At 43.1% G+C, this 19,845-nt stretch overlaps 1 protein-coding gene across 3 annotated transcripts in view; it reads left to right on the top strand.

Moving 5' to 3' along the window:
- l(3)76BDm (trafficking protein particle complex subunit 8 homolog l(3)76BDm) overlaps positions 1-19,845 on the top strand; it is a 223,669-nt gene that overhangs the window by 186,152 nt on the left and 17,672 nt on the right. For 2 of the 3 annotated variants that reach the window (XM_075877897.1, XM_075877898.1), the window contains exons 23-26: positions 4,174-4,338; positions 8,564-8,665; positions 15,276-15,400; positions 18,238-18,318. In XM_075877897.1, the coding sequence (XP_075734012.1) occupies positions 4,174-4,338; positions 8,564-8,665; positions 15,276-15,400; positions 18,238-18,318 (473 nt within the window). The remainder of the gene's footprint in view (positions 1-4,173; positions 4,339-8,563; positions 8,666-15,275; positions 15,401-18,237; positions 18,319-19,845) is intronic. The other variant, XM_075877899.1, reaches the window with a different exon arrangement.

The raw sequence follows: 19,845 nt of genomic DNA on the forward strand, positions 1-19,845 counted from the left end.
GTCGTAGATGCCGAAGGCTGCTTGACGGTAGTCGACAAATCTCTAAATCTTGATTCAGCGCCTGTTCTAGACGTTAGCATTACTTTGCCGAAAGACGACCGGCGCAGACTCCTTGAGCTACTGTCCAAATTTCAAGACTGCTTTTCGACAACATCAAGAGTTGGCCGGACGCTTCTAACCAGGCAATGAATAATTACCGAGGAAACGGCGAGACCTATTCACCAGAACCCTTATCGCGTGGCTCAAAAAGAACGTGAAGCGATACAACAGCAGGTAGAGAGAATGCTTGAAGATGACGTCATTCAGCCTTCACAGAGCCCCTGGGCGTTGCCTGCTGGCGTCTCTCATAATCATATGGTGGTTTTGGGACTTTAAACCCCACATATCAATCAATGGGCGTTGCCTGTAGTCCTCGTTAAGGAAAAAGACGGCAGCCTGCGCTTCTGTGTGGATTACCGGAAGCTTAATCAGGTGACCAAGAAAGACGTATATCCACTACCGCATATAGACGGCTCTCTCGACAGACTTCGACATGCTCGATACTTCTCTTCAATGGACTTGCGGAGTAGATATTGGCAAATCGAGGTGGACCCGAGAGACCGCGAGAAGACCGCTTTTGTGACACTAGATGGGTCATATGAAATTAAGGTCTTGCCATTCGGTTTGTGCTCAGCGCCTGCTATTTTTCAAAGACTCATGGATACCGTGCTTTCTGGGTTGAAGTGGAAAACATGCTTAGTATATCTGGACGACGTCAGTGTTTTCCGCAACGTTTGACGAGCACCTTGAAAGACTTCAGGTGGTCTTACGAGCCTACAGTATGCGGGCCTGACGTTGAAGCCTGAGAAGTGCAACTTTTGCTGCGAAGAGCTACGATTTCTTGGTCATGTTGTTAAGTCATGCGTCATGCAGGTGTTCGTTCCAATCCTGAAAAAATCGCAGCCGTAGAACAGTTCCCTAGGCCGACCGATAAAAAGGCTGTCAGACGCTTTCTCGGCCTCTGCATATATTATTGACGATTTATCGCGGACTTCGCACGCATAGCATCACCGTTAACTCGTCTCACGAAAGAAGACGTCACCTTTGAGTGGAATAACAAAGAGGAAGCTGCTTTTAACGATCTTCGCCAGCGACTACAAACACCTTCAGTCCTTGCCCACTTCGACGAAAGAGCCCCTACGATGCTACACACCGATGCTAGCAATGCTGGCCTGGGAGCTGTGGTTGTGCAGCAGCAAGAGGGCACAGAAAGGGTAACTCCTTACGCAAGCAGAACGTTAACACGTGCTGAGGCTAATTACTCCACGAGTGAGAAGGAATGTCTTGCCATGGTATAGGCGGTTACAAAATTTCGTCCGTATTTATATGGCCGCCCTTTCAAAGTAATTAGTGACCACCACTCACTGTGTTGGTTAACAAATCTTAAAGACCCTACCGGCCGATTAGCTTGTTGGAGTCTCAGGCTGCAGGAACTCGATATGGCAGTCGTACATAAGTCGGGGAAGCGACATATGGATGCCGACTGTTTGTCCCGTTCACCCATTGAGTCGGCAACCCTACTCGAGGAGGAGGAAACATCATTTCTCAGTGTCCTCGACATGACCACCATTGTGCAGCAACAACGAGACGATGCTGAGTTGCTTGGCTTAATTACTTACTTGGATGGCAGATCTCGGAAGGCGCCAAGAGATTTTGCAAGAGTGTTGTCATCGTTTCGTTTACGTGGTAGAGTACTCTACAAAAAAAATATTTCGTCGACGGGATCTTCCTATCTACTCGTCATCCCAACAGCCTTTCGCACCAAAGTACTGAAAGCATGCCACAACGAGGTTACCTCTGGCCACTTGGGTTACACAAGAACGTTGGCCAGGGTGCAGCAAAGGTATTACTGGCCAAGACTAACCACAGCCGTGAAGCACCACGTTCGTACCTGTCTCGGCTGCCAGCGACGCAAGTCACCGCCGACTAAACCAGCTGGCCTCCTGCAACGCGTACAGGTCCCAATAACTCCATTCCACCAGATCGGCATGGACATTTTGGGCCCACTTCCTACTTCTACTGCAGGCAACCGATGGGTTATTGTTGCGACAGATTATTTGACCCGTTATGCCGAGACAAAGGCTATCCAGAGAGGTACAGCAGCAGAGGTGGCAAGATTTTTCATCGAGAATATTGTACTGAGGCATGGTGCACCAACCGTCTTAATCACAGACAGAGGAACCGCATTTACGGCAGCTCTTTTGGACCATGTCTGATGCTGAGTGGAACAACACATCGTAAGACCACCGCATACCACCCGCAAATGAACGGGCTGACACAGCGTCTAAACAAAACCATTGAAGACATGTTTTCAGTGTACGTAGACGTTGAACACAAAAATTGGGATAGAATCTTGCCTTACATAACATTTGCGTATAACACGGCCAAGCAAGAAACGACCCGCATGACACCGTTCAGCCTCGTTCATGGACGGGAAGTACGAACCATGTTAGATGCAATGTTACCGCACGAAGGCAACGACATCGTCCCGGACGGCGACACATATACAGAACGCGCAGAAAAAGCTAGGCAACTTGAACGTTTACAGATCAGCCAGCTGCAAGAGTACGATGCAGGCCCCTACAATGCTCAGCGCAGAACAGTCGTCTACCAAACTGGCGACAAAGTATGGGTTTGGACGCCTGTACGGAAACGAGGACTTTCCGAAAAGCTCTTAAGAAAATACTTTGCACCGTACCTAGTGCTGCGACGACTGAGTGATGTCACGAAGTTGTTCCCGACTGTTCGTATAGTACAAGGCGTCGCCAGCACCATCCTGAACTCGTTCACGTAGTCCGCGTGAAGCCTTACGTCAGAGAGTGATTGCGTGAGATTTTACTCGAGGAAAAAAACTGCATTACAGACTTCGCATCGGGGCGATGCTCTTTGAGAGAGAGGCAAATGACGCGTGTCTACATGTGGACGATAACGATGATGGGGGATTTAGTGGGCACGAGGTAGTGGGCCTCTAGCTTGTCTCGAGACCGAAGAAGACGATTTTGCAGCTCAGCTGTTGAGAACACGCTGCTTTCGTTGTCTCAAGGTGTACCTGTGTTTTATTCGCGTTGTACCACGACAATTTAATCTGTCGGCGTGGCCAGCGTAGGGGCGGTCAATGTGGTTATGCCACAGGCAGACAAACATTAGCGGCCAGCATGCGAAAAAAAAAAAAGTCAAATGCAATCGTGGTCATACGTTCCACTTGACCAGCAGCCCCCCACCAAAGATGGCTGCCCCCTGATGGCAATGAAAGTTCTCGTCTATAGTTTAAGAAGAAACATATAAACACCACACATCACATGCAAGAAAATGAGGGGTTTGTTCCGTATTTCAGATGACGTACCAATTTTTCTGACTAGATTCTGCTTTGATGTGTTTTGATTGAAATTTCATCACTTCCTTGTCATGGGTGATCTTATTCTGGCATAACTGAGTGGATGCATTTCCTGCACACCAGGTGCTGTCTGTTTCAATGTGTACTTGAAATTCGGTGATGAATGTCACTAATTACGTGCAGCTTTTTCCGTTTTCAAAAAGTGCGTATGCCATATATTGGAAGGCATATTACATTCCCATGCAAACTGCCCTCTAGTCAATAACGGAAAGCTAATTAACAAACTTTTGTTTATTTGTGGTTTCAGTGTCCCTCTAGTTGCACCACCTTGACGTAAACTTTGTATGTGAAGACAACAGGAGTATGACTGTCATGAGTTTTTTTTTTTTTTTAATCTGTATTGTCTCAAGAAACAGAACACCCTGCATAAAATGTGTTCTTTGTGTGAAAAAAAATGAAACAGATGCATACCAAAGGGAAACTGTATTTTAAAACAACATTTCAACCCAGGGAGCTTTCATCAGAACACGGTCAGGTTGGTAGCACCCTTTTGGAAGTCGTTTGGCCATTGTATGGTTCAGTGTGAACAAAGCTCTTATATGAACTGTAAATGTCATTTTAAAATAACTCTTGCTTTTAATCAGCATCTGTTTTTTTTTTTTCATTTCTTCTACAAACATTATTATTGTTGCTATAAAATGAAAAGTGATACTTTCAGCTGCAGGAAAGGTTTACTTTTTCTTGCACCAGTTGCTCATGTTTTTATTGAGTCCAGCTGTTGTGCATGCTGTCATGCACAGTTGGAGAGTGGGCGCAGTCCATGCCTTGAGTTCTGCAGCTGGTGGGGCCAGGAGCTTTCATTGCCTGGCTCTGACACCTTGGGCCACCCAGGTGCAGTCGCTGTTGTGCCTGATGAAGCCCCTGCACTGCAGCCTTTTCAAATCACACTTGCTGTCATCTGGAAGGTAAGCACCACAATGCCCCTTAAAAAGAATTCTGCAGGCCTCATGTTCAAAGTATCCAGAACAATATTGCTGTTGATTTATCTGGGAAGGACTGTATGCCTTCTCTTGTAAAAATGTGAAACCTTCAGATTTTTTGTAGAAACATGAAATCTTTAGGATTTTGGTGTGGCAGTCGTAATTCAGTGGAGGTGAGAGGGTAGTGGCTGGTGTACTGTGCGATGTAAGTGCATTTTAACTCTAGATGGCTAAAATTACCACAGCCCTCTGCATCTCTCATCATTATATTGTGGCTTTGGGATGTTAAACCCCGAATGATATTATTATTATTATTATTGTTATTACTAATATTATTTAATTTTTAGGATTTCAAATTTGTCCCTTCGCCAATGGGGAAGGATGTAGATGGCTCTCTACTGCTCCAGCCGCTGTGGCATTGTGATTGACCTTTGTGCAATGAGTACAAGCCATTGTCTCCTGAAGTACAGTCGACGACCGATTTCCTAGACGCCCGAAATTCTGGACATGCCTGATTTTCCGAACTCATCCCTGGCCCTGTCAAGTTCCCCATAGAGTCAATGTATTTAATAGTTGAAATTCCGGACGCTTATAACCTTCACCATCCAATTTTCCAGACTTCGTACAGCTAGCCGCGGCCTTGAAGTCGCCACCAACGGCAGCATTTCGGTTGTTTTGGCCTCGAATTTAACTCAACATTGCAGATGTGGTCCAGTGTGGCCGGTAGCACCGCGCCTACCGCACCGCAGCTGCCGCACTCTCGAAACGGCAATCGCTGCAATATAGCGCCCACCAATCCATTGCCAGCCTTAGCCCAGTCAAACCACAAACCTCACTGTGTTTGTTCACGTGTTGTTCTGTCAACTCTGCAGTAGATTGTGTGCTGCAGTGTGTTTCAGCGTTAACGATTCCCGAGCATCTGCATATGCTGAGTTTTTAGCTGTTTGGCGCTGCCTTTTCGTCAAGCGAATTCGCCTTTAATAGCGGTGGCACCTACTGCTCCTTCATCTTGATGTGTTTCTTTGAGCTGCACAAATTCCCCTCGTAGGCTTACAATGGAAAAGAAAGCCGCCATCATCGAACAAGTCCAAAGCGGTCGGTCGCAGGCAGAGGTGGGGAGGGAGTTTGGAATTTCTTAGCAAACTGTTTCGGGCTTCATGAAAAATAAGATGAAGATCTTGGAACTGGCTGTGAAATCAACCGGGGCAGCAAAGAATAATGCAAGTTGTTGTGTACCCGAAGCTCGAAGAAGCACTCCTCGTGTGGCTCAATGCCATGATCACCAAGAAAATCCCGGTGTCAGGTGACATCCTGAAGCAGAAGGTGGAGGTTTTTGCGCTTCATATGAATGTGAAGGATTTCAAGTTCAGTGATGGATGGATTTGCAATTTCAAGAGCCGCAGTGACTTGAAATTCAAGAAGATGTGCGGGGAAAGCGGCGCTGTTGACGATTTCGTAGTCGCCGAATATCAGAATGGAAGGCTGCAGTCCTTGCTTCAGCAGTTTCTACCCGATTATATTCTGAACTGCGACAAAACTGAACTGTTTCACAAATTACTGCTAGAGAAAACGCTTGCATTTGCTGGTGACCCTTGCCATGGCAGCCAGCATAGCAAGGAGAGGCTCACTGTCCTCGTTGGCAGCAACATGTCAGGTAGTGAGAAGCTTCTGTTCCTTGTTATAGGGAAGTCGAAGTATCCAAGATGTTTCAAGGGGGCATTGACTCTGCCTGTTCCCTACGAAGCCAACAACAAGGCATGGGTGACGCAGTAGCTATTTGAAGTGTACATGCACAAGCTGGACAGAAGATTCGAGCAGCAACATCGAAAAGTGCTGTAGTTTGTGGATAAGTGCACCCGCATGGCCACATCGAGAACTTAAAGGCTGTAAAGATTGAATTTATGCCGCCAAACATCACAGCGATCTTGCAGCTGATGGACCAAGGGGTGATTCACAACTTGAAGCATCCTTATAAATCACGCGTGCTTAGCCGCATGGTGTTCTTCTCCGACAGTGGGAAATTCTACGCTGTTGACCTGAGGTCTGCCGTCGACATGCTTGCTGACTTGTGGAAGGCCGTTACGCTAGAGACTTTTCAGAACTGGTTTTGCCGTGCAGGCTTCACATCTGACGTCGAGCTGACCTTCTCGCCTAAAGAAAACAGCATGTGTGACGAACTTCCGTCCACGGACGTTGCCTTCGACGAAGTGCACGCTGCCGGCATTTCACTTTCAGCCGGGATGACCTTTGAGGGCTTTGCCGACACTGACAAAGACCTCAAACTGTGTGCATAATCGAGGAATAACGAAATCATTCGTCAAGTTACGGAGGATTCAGGTGACTCCGACACCGGGGTCGAAAAAGCAGCACCTACACAACCAACGAGCTCGGAGTTGATGCGAGCACTGATGGCACTGTTATTGGTATATAGCAGAGGCATGACGTTAACCGAAATTGAGACAGACATGGTCGTGGGCAAGCAGAATGTTGTACAGAATAAAATCAGCGACTTTTTCAGGCCAAAAACTTCTTAATGTTGGCCACTGAGGTAGCACTGGCCACATTGGATATATGTATTTTTTTTTTTAAAACAAACGGCTATTTTAAGAGCCACCTAAACCATGCGTTCACTGGATTTCAACGAGAATTTCGTACTCCTGCCGTTACCCATTTTGTCAGTGAAAGATATCAGTAAAAAAGGTGCATTTTCGCATGCATTCATTTTTCCGGATTGCCCAATTTTCTGGACGTTTTTACGGTCTCTTGAGGGTCCAAGAAACCGGTCGTCGACTGTATGGAGCTTGGAATTATGCTTTTTCATGGAGCTTGTTGATTTTTGGCCTTATTCAGGCCCACAGCATTCCTTTCTTCATATCTGTAATCAGCATAAGGGGTCATGAACAACTCTTTGAGGTGGGTGGAAAACCTTATGCAGTGAACATCAAACACTGCTGTGAACAGTTCAGCTAAATTTGGTAGTTGTGTGCAGCATGTAAAGTTTACAAGTGTAGTGCGAAGTTGCCACTTTCTCAAGCGCCTTTTCATACAGAGGCCTGTCCTCACTCTCTTGGAATTTGCCAGCATCAGCAACAGATTCCTGCTATTGGCCAGTAGCTGACATGAATCAAAAGTGGTATTTGGATTATTTGTGCTTCTTGCCATGGGATGGTATTGCATGCTGCAGTCGCACTCTATAGTGTGCTAAAATTACACATTAGCAATACTAGCGCTCACCAGAATCGCACTGGTATTGAGAGAACGCATTTCATGACATGCGCTCAGGTTCATGATGCCCGCTGACATAGTCTTGTCCCCTTGTCATCCTCTCCTGTGTAGCTTCCTGTATGCTCGGTAGGTTGTGAGAAGAGAGAAAGCACTGAAATTGTGTGGTAAATCTTTATAGTCCAGGTCATTCTTGACAGATGCAATAAATTTTTCCAGCAGTAGGTTTGCGAGGCAGTAAACTCTGATACAAGGGCCATTGGATGATTTTTTGGAAAAGTGGTTCAGAACCTGTTTAAGAGATTGAGCATGCAAGGCCTGTTTTACCCTGTTGCGTCCTGTAGCGTAAGCATTTTCCTTATGGGTAAAGTGAACAGTAGTCTTTGCCAGCATTTATGGTGTAGCAGTTTTATGCTTAATGTTGCTGTGTTGGCAGTTACACATGCACTCCAGCACTTTAGCCTCACATGCACGCTGGCAATGCCACTGGCTCCCACACACTCTTGTGTTCTGGTGCACATAGCACACCAGCCTTGGTAAAAGGAGCTTGTGGCTTGCAGTGTCAGGATGTTTGTGCAGCTTTTGCTGTGCGATATAATTGTGGCTGTGGTAATTTGTTACAAATGTGTAACAGCTGGGAGACCATGAAATAGTTCATTTAATATTTCATTCCTTTTCCCTTTCATTGGCTTTGACATAGCCATTCTGCTCAAATGTGTAACAGCTGGGAGACCATGGAATAGTTCATTTAATATTTCATTCCTTATCCCTTTCATTGGCTTTGACATAGCCATTCTGCTGTTACCACTGTGGTTGGCACTGGTGGTCCAAGTGTCCATTGTGCCACTTGTCTTTGATGGCGGCTAAAAACAATTATTATTTGCAGGTAGCAAGGCATTGTTAGTGTAAAGATGCTTGGAATAAATACTGTAATGAACTTTTTTTATTCAGTCTTTTTAAATTAAAGTGAACTATCTGATCTTTTCAGGCAGCAGTGGAACAGGACGGATCAGTACGTGTGGTCAGAGGCCAGCATCATGTGTTGCTGCGGGAATTTCATACAGTATACTCTTCCTTTCCAGGACACAAGGTTGTCCTAGTTTAATTACATCTTTACTATTTCCTGACAGTAGGCTGTTGTGTGCCATTTGCACATGTCTTTAAAGAAGCACATTTATCTTTCATAGAAACAGCCTCTTTGCGTGTTGTGTGGATTTCAGAGTTGCGTGTTCGTCAAAATAGAGCATTGTGGAGTTGCCTAAATGACAGCTATAACCTAGCCTTTCTAGATCCATGCGAATCATGCAGCATATTGTTAAAGCAATAAAAATGTGTATCAGTAATGAAGTTTTTTAATAGGAGGAAATGTTACAGTTCCTTGTTAAGAAAGTATCTAAAAGCTAATAATTTCAGCTTCATTAGCTTAAAAAGTTGAATATATTACATTACTCATCGGGCCTTCCAGTATGTGCTCTATTTCATGGCATCAGACATTCTAAAAAGCATTTGGTTGCACACCAGTATTCCCGTAGCACACTCGTCATGCAACCACCTGGAGTGCAGTAGAGGTTGTGATTGTGACGGCAACCATATGAGGCAATAACAGTGCCACAATCTAAGCAAAATAATGATTATTTTCACCATTTGTTTCTTTGCTTCAAACTTGGTATAGTAGAGGAAGGTATAGCCTCGTTAATTTTAAATGCTTTGAAGAAATGTCACTGATGGGACATCAATCTCATTGATAAGACAAATGATTGGTGTCTGTAACACAACCATTGCACCACCTGTTGCTTCTGCTGTGTTGTCATTGTCCTGGTGAGCTAACACCAATGGGTCTATTGGATTTATCTAAGCCTATCATAACCACTCAATTTTCAATTGTTAAGTGGAGATTCTACTTGAAAAACCCAAGTTTTTTTTTTTTTCCAAAATACATTTTCTTACTTGTTTTGTCAAAATTTAGTCTCTACCTTCGTGACAACAAAAATTAAGTTTGTATTTAAACTTTAAATAGTTTCAAATCACTTTTAAACGGCATAAGGTGGGTATTAAAAAATAAAAAAGATTGTGTCTAGACTGCCTTGGAATATGTCACCTTGCCTCTTTATTTAGCATGAGGAGTTCATCTAAGCCACATGCTCAAAATAACTATGATTCTCAAGTTCTCATGATAGAAGACATAAATTAGCTTTCATTTTTATATTTAAGGTGTGTTCTTTTTATGATGCAATTTTCGATAACTTTTTGAGTTTAGACATTATGTTCTTGGTACATCTGATGGCCATATCTAGACGAAGTTTCTCCCACATATTCCTTGACATGTGGAGAGTGCAATTATCTCCTTTAAAACTTGTTAAGACAAATATAATTATTATGAAATTGAAGCAAGCAAATAGTGCGGGCTGAACGTTTATAGGCTCTTCCTATTACAATTTTTTATGTTCGTTAAAATGTACTGTACAGACTTGCCGGTAAGCTTTTGAATTTTACAGGTAATGTGAAGCAATATGATCTAATAATGGCTCATAACTAAAAGTTTAGTGACAGGAAAAGTGTGGTAAAAAAAAGCTACACTTCACTGACTGTCACGGTACAAAATGAAAACTATGCAACTTCCTATAAAACTGATTGCATATTTGAAATCAGCATAAAAATACTACGTAAATAGCAAAATTTATATTGCCGTAAGCTACGTATTAAAGAAATTTTTCTTTCGAGTAGCATTTCTCTTTAAGTATTAGCTTGGCTTTATAAAGGGATCCAGAACCACCCCTCAGGCTTTAGGAAAGAAACATGTTCCCAAAATATGCTGCTACATGCCAGCGCCATACTGTATAGCAGGGGTCTTAATTAAACATGCGGCTCGCGGGCCGCATTCTTTTGTAGTGGCCCGCAGATTCTCAGAGAATTAAGATTTGGGACCTTGCTATATGGTACTGCAACATGACAAAATGAAAACCTTAAGTCTTTTTGCTCCCCCTCTTTTCATCACTAAACTTTCATAATTTTTACTGTTCATAGTTCATAATGTTTTGAATAGTGTGTAGAATGCAAATAATTTATTGGGAAGTGCATACAAAATATGTAATAGACATGAAAAATAATAGATGTAACAAAGTCTAATTTCTCCTACCTTAGTAGAGGTTCACATTGAATTTTTTTATTATATATTAAAAATAATGAAGTTTGAACTAGGTAACTGCATTTGTCATACTTTCGAAAACATTTGGGCAAGATTTTATGCAGATACGAGCACCAGATATACCCAAAAAAGGAGGGGTGCATTGAAAAAACATGGCTAAATGTGTGTTTTAAGCAAAACTAGTTTTAAAGTTAAAATTGAATTTTTATTTACAAGGATGTCATTAAATGTGATGAAATTTGCAATGAAAAAGAACAATCTTTCTTGTACTGGTCACTGCCACTGAAATGCACCAGCACCAAAGTTTGTCGTTTTGGCTATTTCAAGCCGACTCCTCACAGACAGGACCAACACTTGCCAAACTTCTTTTGCTCCATCTGCGAGAGCTTTGTGCTGACTGCAAGCTAGGGAGAAGTTCGAGAGAACTTCGAAATTGAAACGAAATCCAGTGTACACAACAGTACCAATGTCATTTTGTGGCGGTGTTTGTGCCACGTATTGTCGTACAAAACGGCAGCATCGTCCCCGCTAACTCTACTCACTGTGAGCTCTCTCAACCTCGCAAGACTGGCACAGATGGCATCCATTGGTGCATCATGGACTTTCCGGCTGATGGCTGTGAATGACTTATGATGCATCGGTTTTTGCAAGCCGAGAACTGCGGCATATCGGACCAGCTGCTCATAGCCCATTCCTACAGAGTGCGCCACCACAACAGCTTTCGCATTGACAGTGTAGCTCCCCTGCGAGCGACAGCTTTCTTCATCCATAATGGAGATAAACACACGAGAAAAGCATTGTTTAGCTATGCTGCTTGACGATACACGGGCCCTGCAAGTAGGCTTCACAGCACATACAAATGCGCAGCAGCCAATCGTGGTCCCCAATCCGTACCACAGTACTTAAAAGCCTGTCACAGCGCTCGAAAAATGCGGCAAAAGCATGCTTCTTTTTATTAATCTTGTGCTGCAGCAGCGCGGGAAACCGTCGTTATTGCATGCTTATTTTTATTATTTCTTGCACTGCAGCAGCGCGGGAAACCGTCGGGAATCGTCAAAGAGTGAGGTTCGGCTATTCACCTCATGAGATCAACAATGGCAAGCGGTGGCGCAGTATCAGTGGCAATGTGCTCGAAGACTGCACACTTTCGGCCTTTTAACAGCCATCTTGTGCTCTTTAGACGAAATTTTAAAGCATTTCCAGTTGAGTCCCGGCATAGATCTTTTTTTTTTTTTTTTTTCAGAACACCAGGGTACTAATTTTGTCAAGACAGTGAAAACAAAAATCCGTAATTTTTTTTTAAAACTTGCGTTTTTCGACTTGCATGCCCCCTTAATTTCTCGCCTATTGGGATAAGTAATGCTTTGTTTCAATGTAAACATTTGACCCATGTTTGTCTCGTTGGGTATGACAACTGGGAAATGATTTTTAAGCTCCAACCAAAAGTACATAAATAAACCAAACGTTTCGGAACCGGCTTGGTTCTTTTCTCAGGGGTGACTGGGACTACGTAACAGCGGTATCTTCAAAGCGCTTGCAGGGCGTTTAATGACCTCTCTCTCTCTCTCTCTCTCGTTTTGCCATTGAGTGCAGTCCGTGTGTATACACAGGGGGAGGGTTCCGAGAAAGCAGTTGTTGTTTTGGGCCGTTCGCTCTATATGCCACGACTCTAGTAGTAACCTTCTCCTCCAGTTAGTCTCGCTTTCAAGGATGGTCGTTGCGTCGAAATCGATCTGGTGGTCCAATGTCTCAGCATGCTCGGCGACTTTGCTGCACTCTTTGTAGAGCTTCCGCATGTCGTTGGCGTGTTGTTTGAGTTATTCCAGTAGGCTTTTTGTCTCACCAATATACGAAGAAGGGCACTCAGCGCACGGGATTTCGTAAACGACATCGGGGGTCCTGTCCATTGTTGGCCAGTCTTTCGGGCAGGGGAGGAGGCGGCCAAGCGTTCACGAAGGCACGTGCGCAATGCGAACCCCTTCTTTTCTGAAGACCCACGGCAATATTTCGCTGGTTCCCTGGTTGTATGGGACTGGTAGATGTTTTGGAGGGCTTCCAAATAATGCTGATTTGGGTTCTCATATCCTCTGTTGCTCTGAGCAATGGGTGGCAGCTCAAATGAAGTTTTTTGGGTATTCGTTATTTTTATGTCCACAATTACGTGATCTTCTTTCTTTCGCTCCGTGTCATTGAAGCATACGTTCTTGGCTCTCTGGAGTAATGTGGTCACAACTGAGGCCTTGTGGCAGGCGGGATGGGATGAATCATATTTAAGGTAGATGAGATGAATCATATTGGACACATTTCATGGTGCACGCTGTTGTAAATTTATGCCCTTTGTTTTATCCCCTCTGTGGTCACTCATTGGAACAAAAGAAGAGAGAAAGCACTCAGAGGGCGTGATGATTCCCCGTAACTCCTGTTGTTCTTGACGGATTCAAAGAATGTTTAAAGAAGAAAATGATTCGTAAGGAAATTAACTTCGGCACAGTGCTCATATAATGGTTAACTTTGCAATGTTTGCGACCCCTGTAAGCTTGTGCACAGGGAATTGAGCTCTTAGGACAAGTCATGACATTTCAGTGCACCGAAAGCATGGTCTTATATAATCACAGCATGTCATGTGGCAGCAAAGGGCCGGAGCAATTGCTACATTTATTTTTCTTTTTTTTGAATGCTACATCTTGTCTGTTCTCATTGCCCTGAAGAAGCCATGGTTGTATGGCCGTGTGATATGAGCACTACTTCAACAGCATTATCATTGCTGAAGCAGCTGTTTCATCTTTGCCATTGTTGTTTAGGTTCTTGCTGTTCTGCGTAAAAAATTTCCTTTATTTGCCATTACGGAAAAGGAAAGAAAACTGGGCAGCTCGGTATTGTTTCATGAATCACATGAGTTGTGTTGATATCTTCAATCATCTCTGTCACTAGTGTACAGTTCTTTTTCATCATTTACCCGTGGTGGTTTTTTTTACAGATTGCTTATTAGTTCCATGCTAATTTAAAGTGTTTTTTTTTTATTTTACTAACAACCATATAAAGTCAGCATACAACAAAGGAAAGGATGCTGAAAATTTAACTGTTCTATGTTGATGTGTAAAGTTAATTGTGATTAAAGGATAAATTACCAGAAGTACCTTGTTCTTAATAATGCAAAGCACAGTTTGCATTATCCCGATGGCTCTCTGTATGGCAAGAATTGATTCTCTGGGTTTTTAGCTTCATGCCACCAGTGTCACAAACCACGTAATGTCTGTGTTTTAATGAATATTCTAAGTGTGACACCACGATCATGAGTTACAGTACTGATTCTTCGAAGACTAGTTTCTGCTATTTAAGGACAAAAATTCTTGATGGACTGATGCATGGCTGTTGCTGCAGGTTAGTTGGTTGAGAAGTGCGCTAGGATATGTGGGCTTGGTTTCTGCTTGTGAAAGTATTATGTTTCCTTTGAGTGTTGTGTCGCGTATCTTTTATTGAGAGTATCAAACTTATTGGAAATTCTAGCCTTATACTTTATTCCACAGTTGAATAAAAAAAGATGGTAAATTTCTCTATGCTTTGCTCACTTTTACAGTTCGTTCTCTTCATATGGTTGCTACTAAATAAAAATGGAGCCCTCTCAGTCAAGATTTTCTGATAATTTTCACTGTTCATATACGGGTACCTTTTAAGTGCAGTGTTTGAATAGTGATATATTTTTATTCTACAAATATTTAGGAAAAATGACCTCAAAGCATGAAATGTAATATTCAATATTTGCTCATTGATAAACAAAGTGATGACATGAAATCTGTTTGATTAAAATAGGCCTTTGAAAGTTTTAAAAATTATGCCATGTACAAATGGACATTCAGTCAACTGAGAAGTTTGACAAAGTGATGACATGAAATCTGTTTGATTAAAATAGGCCTTTGAAAGTTTTAAAAATTATGCCATGTACAAATGGACATTCAGTCAACTGAGGAGTTTGTCAAGGACAAACTGCTCTGAATGATCTGCTGCACTGTAATGAATCAAGAAAACATCATGCCACCAGGTACATTGTGTTCCTTGAAGAAGAGAAATGTAATATGTGGCACTGTACAATATTGCCAAAGGATGGAAACATATTTATACTGGCCAAATATGTTATTTTGGTCTCACTCGAAACAGTAAATTGATATGTAGGTTGCCTATAATTTAATTCTTATGGAATGAGACTGGGAAATATTCAGTTAATGTTATCTGCCCTCTGTGTTTGCTCTGGAACCACTCTTTCTGCACATCTGCGGAATCATTTGGAACAGTGCCCTGTTGTGTATTTTTGCTCCACTACATATAACGTTATTTGAACAGAAGTAAATTAATATCAAGCAATTTCAGACTGTGTGTATGCTTGAACTGAATATGAATGAAATAGCAAAGACTTAAGTTTGTTTGAGACATTTTTATCTGTTTTAATGCTAATTAGAATATATCATTTAAATCTACTTGTAGAAGTTTAAAAACTGGGAAATGATCATTGTCTTGGTTCATGCTTCATCTTATAAGCATTTTTTTATTATTTTTCTAGCCAGCAGACTTGAAACCAGCAATTCCAGTACATCCTTCTGTTAGCCTGGTGGCACCAACATTTCAGTATGTGCGCTGTGCATTGGTACACCCTGTTCAAGTCAAACATGACTTTGTAACCAACAGGTAAGTTTTCTTTTAAGAGTGGAATGGTTGGACAGGAGTTCTTTTCATTCTGTTAGTGTCGGTCGGAAGCAGCATATTTGCATTTCTAGATATATTGTGTGGTCAAATGCTCTTCTTGAGTCAAGGCAACACCATCAAAATAACATACTAATTAATTGTTTTAAGTAAAAGTATTGGGAAACAGGCTATGACAACCTGCTAAATTTCAAACTCAAAGTGTTTGTAAACATATAATTCAGATGTATGTGTTGCTGAAAGTGCTGAGCAAGCATCAGTGCTAGCCTGTTGACAGCTTGAGATGTGGGTTGGAGCTTTTTCAACACATGCTTGCTTGGAAAGTTTGATAATAAAGTCTAAAAATGCTGCAAGAAAAAATCGCTTCTGTTAGGGTTTGAAATATAATTTTGTTACACGTGTGTCTTTGTGTATGCATATCCTGTTATACAAGTTTCATAAGTTGCAGCTTTGCTGTTCTGAAAACCCACCATGGCAGTCTAGTGATTATGATGCTCGGCTGCTAACCCAAAGTTTACAGGACCGGATCACCGTTGCCACATGCACATTTCTATGTGGGCAAAACATTATATTTAGCTTTTAGATTTAGGCACATGTTAATTAAAGAACCTCAGGTGGTCAAAATTTCCGTAGCCCTGCACTATGGCATTTCTCATAATGACTGTGATCTTGATTTTGGATGTAAAACCCTAACAAATATTATTGCCTGTTCTTAGCACCAAGTATGCTGTGGCAGCATTCTGTCTCTATAAAATATGAAGCAAAGCACGGATAAAGTATCAGAACAGGACTTGCTTTACGTTACATCTAGATCTAAACATACAATCTCGTTGAATTCTAAACATTTAAGCTTTGTACTACAGTCGAGCCCGCTTATAACGAACCTGAGCGGGACGTGGCATTCGTTCGCTGTATCCCGAAGTTCGTATTAAATGAAACACAGCTTTAAAAAAAGTTGTGAGTAAAAACACAAACTTTTTTGCCCCAAAGAGTCCGTCATGCACGTGTTTCGAAGAACAGAAGAGATAAGGGCGGTCTCGAATTCATTTAAAACGGCAGGGTGCTCGTTTGCCGAGGCTCGTGGCATAAGCTGCATGAGGCACTGGCTCCATAGCTTCATCATTCTCGCAATCCGATTCCTCCAAATCGCTCTCGCCACGTTCTTCATTCACAATGCCCCAATCCGTGCACGGTTCCGCAGTGTCGGGATCATCATCGGCTGTAATTAAACCATCGCAACAGACGTCCCACCTGCTCTCCCAGGTCGGAGTCGACGACGCGCGGCCACTAATCGCCGCCGCAGTTCGGAAGCTTATGGCTTGGCATCGGGCTCGACGTCGACGAAGTCGGCCTCGCGAAAACTTTCGTGCGCATGTAGTCGCCACCGCCGCCCACGAAATATTCACCATCTCCACAGCTGAATACAGGGATTCCCGAAGCGGCAAGTTGACTGCCAGGTGGCCAACAGCTATGAGCAAGTGCTCCGCAACGCAGCACCTAACGCGCCGATTACGCTAAAGCCAAGCGGTCACACATTCGACGTTTTGTTGAGCGGCACGAAAAAGTGTGCTAGTCCTCCCGTCGGCCATCATGACCACACACGCACACCAAGAGCGAGCAAGACGCGCACACGCGACACACATGCCAGAGCGTGTGGAACAGCTCTGGGCCCGTTTCCAGTCAAAAAACGAAACTAATTTGAGCCATCGTGGTGGGCGTCGCTGAGCGGTGGAGACGGGCGGAAGGGGTTGTGATCAAGAGAGGTGAGCAGACTTGTGAGTGAAGGGCAAGGAGTTGTGATAAAGAGAGGGGAGGATGCGGCGGGAGGGCGAGCTTGAAAACCAAAACACATGGAAAGGAGGCAGGTTGGGTAGCTTGCTTGAAAGATCCGCGAAACTCGTACGTAGAAAAACTTTTAAAGAGTGCATGGCCGCCTGAACCGGTGCGCACGGCTGTGTTCGAAGAATCAGCGGCCGTGTTCACAAAATCGTTTCGTTGCACCGGCTGCGCGAACTTCGATATTTTGCGATTCGTTCCGCGCAAATTAACCGCCATTTTCGCACTTCTGCACGCGCGCGGAAGGCATGCTGAGTTGAGTGCGAAGTGAGTGAGAACAAGTCCTAAACACGAAACGAATCCCAAATTATCAGAGTCGGTGGGGTAACGTACGCGCGTGCACTAGACGCAGACTATCGGATACAATCGGTGGCCGACGATGTTGGCAAATGTTCTGGTCACTCCTGGCCGGCGACACCAACGACAGTACCAGTGATCAAAAACAGGGTAGATGGCCGACCGGTCTTCGAAATATCGATGGCAGTGTGAAAACACGGGCCTCGTCTGGCGATGCCGGGTGCTCAGAGTAGCGGGGGGACAAAGGACGGAGGAGTGCGTAACAAAAAGCGGTCGGGGAGAGCGGCAACTAGAGGGGCGCGCAGGCAGAGTCGACGTTTAACAATAAGAATGTATGGCCACCTCGCCGATGCCTGATCGGTGGTCGAAATTGGTTTCCCGGGAAGTCGGCAGATCTCTGACTCCATTCGCTGTAACCGGTCAGCGGCGCTTGGAGACGTTCGTTATAAGTGCGATTTTGTGCCATTGAACCAATGTATATTTTCACGGTCATGCGTATATTGTTCGTTTTAAGTGGGGCCGCTATATGTGGGCTCAACTGTATACTTTCTCAAAAAAAAAATATTTGGTAGTGAGTGTTTCACTTGTTTACATAATTGTTTGTACTCTCCAGATGTCACCTAAATATATTGTGATATATATTTGTCCAATACACATGTGTTATTAAGTGCACTTTTGCTCTATTTTAGACTGTTGGTGATACCAGTGAGTCTTCTTGTGCATAATCCTAGCTTTAGGCCAGTCACAGTCACAGTGGAGCCAAGCAACAGGTACGTGTAGCTTTTCAGCATTCATGATTGCGTATCCCTCGCAGTAATGAGTCCTGTGCTAGTAGAAAATCAATCTGTCTATTGACAACTCTCACTAAATTGAGTTTGGTTAATTCAACCTCCTGAAGTGCCCTCTGATAAACATCAAATTTACTGAAAGCCTGAAAACATTAATTCAGTGAAAGGCTTCTTATATCTATGAAGTCTTCTGTTTTATGCTTGTTTATTCTTGTGGCACTCCTGCATATTTAGTAGCTTGCTTTGTCTTTTAAGCATATTGTATTGTGGCAATTACACAGCATTGTCTGTTAAAGGGACACTAAAGGCCAATAATAAGTCTTTGTTAATGGCCGAAATAGCTATCCAGAAACCTCGTAGTGGTACTTTCATCCAAAGAAATGCTTATATTAAAATGCAATCACATTTTAGTAATATGCACGGCGTTAGCGCATTTAAAGTAGCCCGCCTGAAAACGGACCTCTGTGACATAGCAGTTGCCTTGCTCAATATTACCTGTCTTTGCTGCATGGCCCTCGACATAGCAAAGGATTGTAGGAATGCTCGGTTTCTGGACAATGGTGTTGACATCTTGTGATGGTTTGTTCGACCACAGTCATAGACACATTTGTGTTTGCCTAGCATTTTTGAGGAAAAAAATATTTAAAGGGCAACTTATTCGTAATTAGGTTGTTGCAATGCGTTCACACCAGAAGTATAATGTAGAGTGTTTCTGCAATAAAAATTTTGCACTTGCCTGGTTCAAGTTAGCCCCGCTAGATCGCATCACCTATCCAGCCTAGGTGAAAATGGAACTTTAGAACCAATCATGCCATTCCCGTGGTAACACAAAGCAGTTCGTTTTTCCGTGAATCAAACATAAACGGAGAAGCAGCATTTTATCACATGTTGCAATGCACAGAAGGTTCTTTTTTTATTGCGACTGGTTTGATCACTAATGGTTGATTATAGCCAGGCTCTTTGACATCATAGGGATCATTTCGAAATGTCTCTAGTGATTCGTTTAGTGTCGTACATTTACGTTAATTTCTGGATAGGGAGAACATTGCTCATGATAATACTTAATGATGTTTTAGACGTTCACTTACATTGATCTTTCACTCTGACATAATTTATTTGCCTTTTGTGTCCCTTTAAGTTCAACCAGGAAATCCTTCTGAATCTCTGCCTTTATCTTGAAGAATGTTTAATAGGGCTTTCTATCTTTTCACTGTTTAATAATTCAGCGTTTTGAATAATTTGACTAATAGACCCTTTTCATAATCTCCAAGTACACTTCCCTGCACTGCATATTAGCCCTCCTAATGGCTGCACCTTTCCTGGTACAAATGGAGGGGAGGCCCTAGTTGAACATGCTGGGATTCATCTATTTATGCGCATTAATGTCTGGAGAACTGAGCTTACGTTTTTTATGCCATAGTGCAAGTAAACTGTATCTAAACACTCTGTTTGCAGAAAGTGACAAACTGAAATTAATTGAGCAAGCTGCATTGCAGGAAAATTAGGTTT

The sequence above is a fragment of the Rhipicephalus microplus genome, chromosome X (assembly GCF_043290135.1).
Source record: "Rhipicephalus microplus isolate Deutch F79 chromosome X, USDA_Rmic, whole genome shotgun sequence".
NCBI lineage: Eukaryota > Metazoa > Arthropoda > Arachnida > Ixodida > Ixodidae > Rhipicephalus > Rhipicephalus microplus.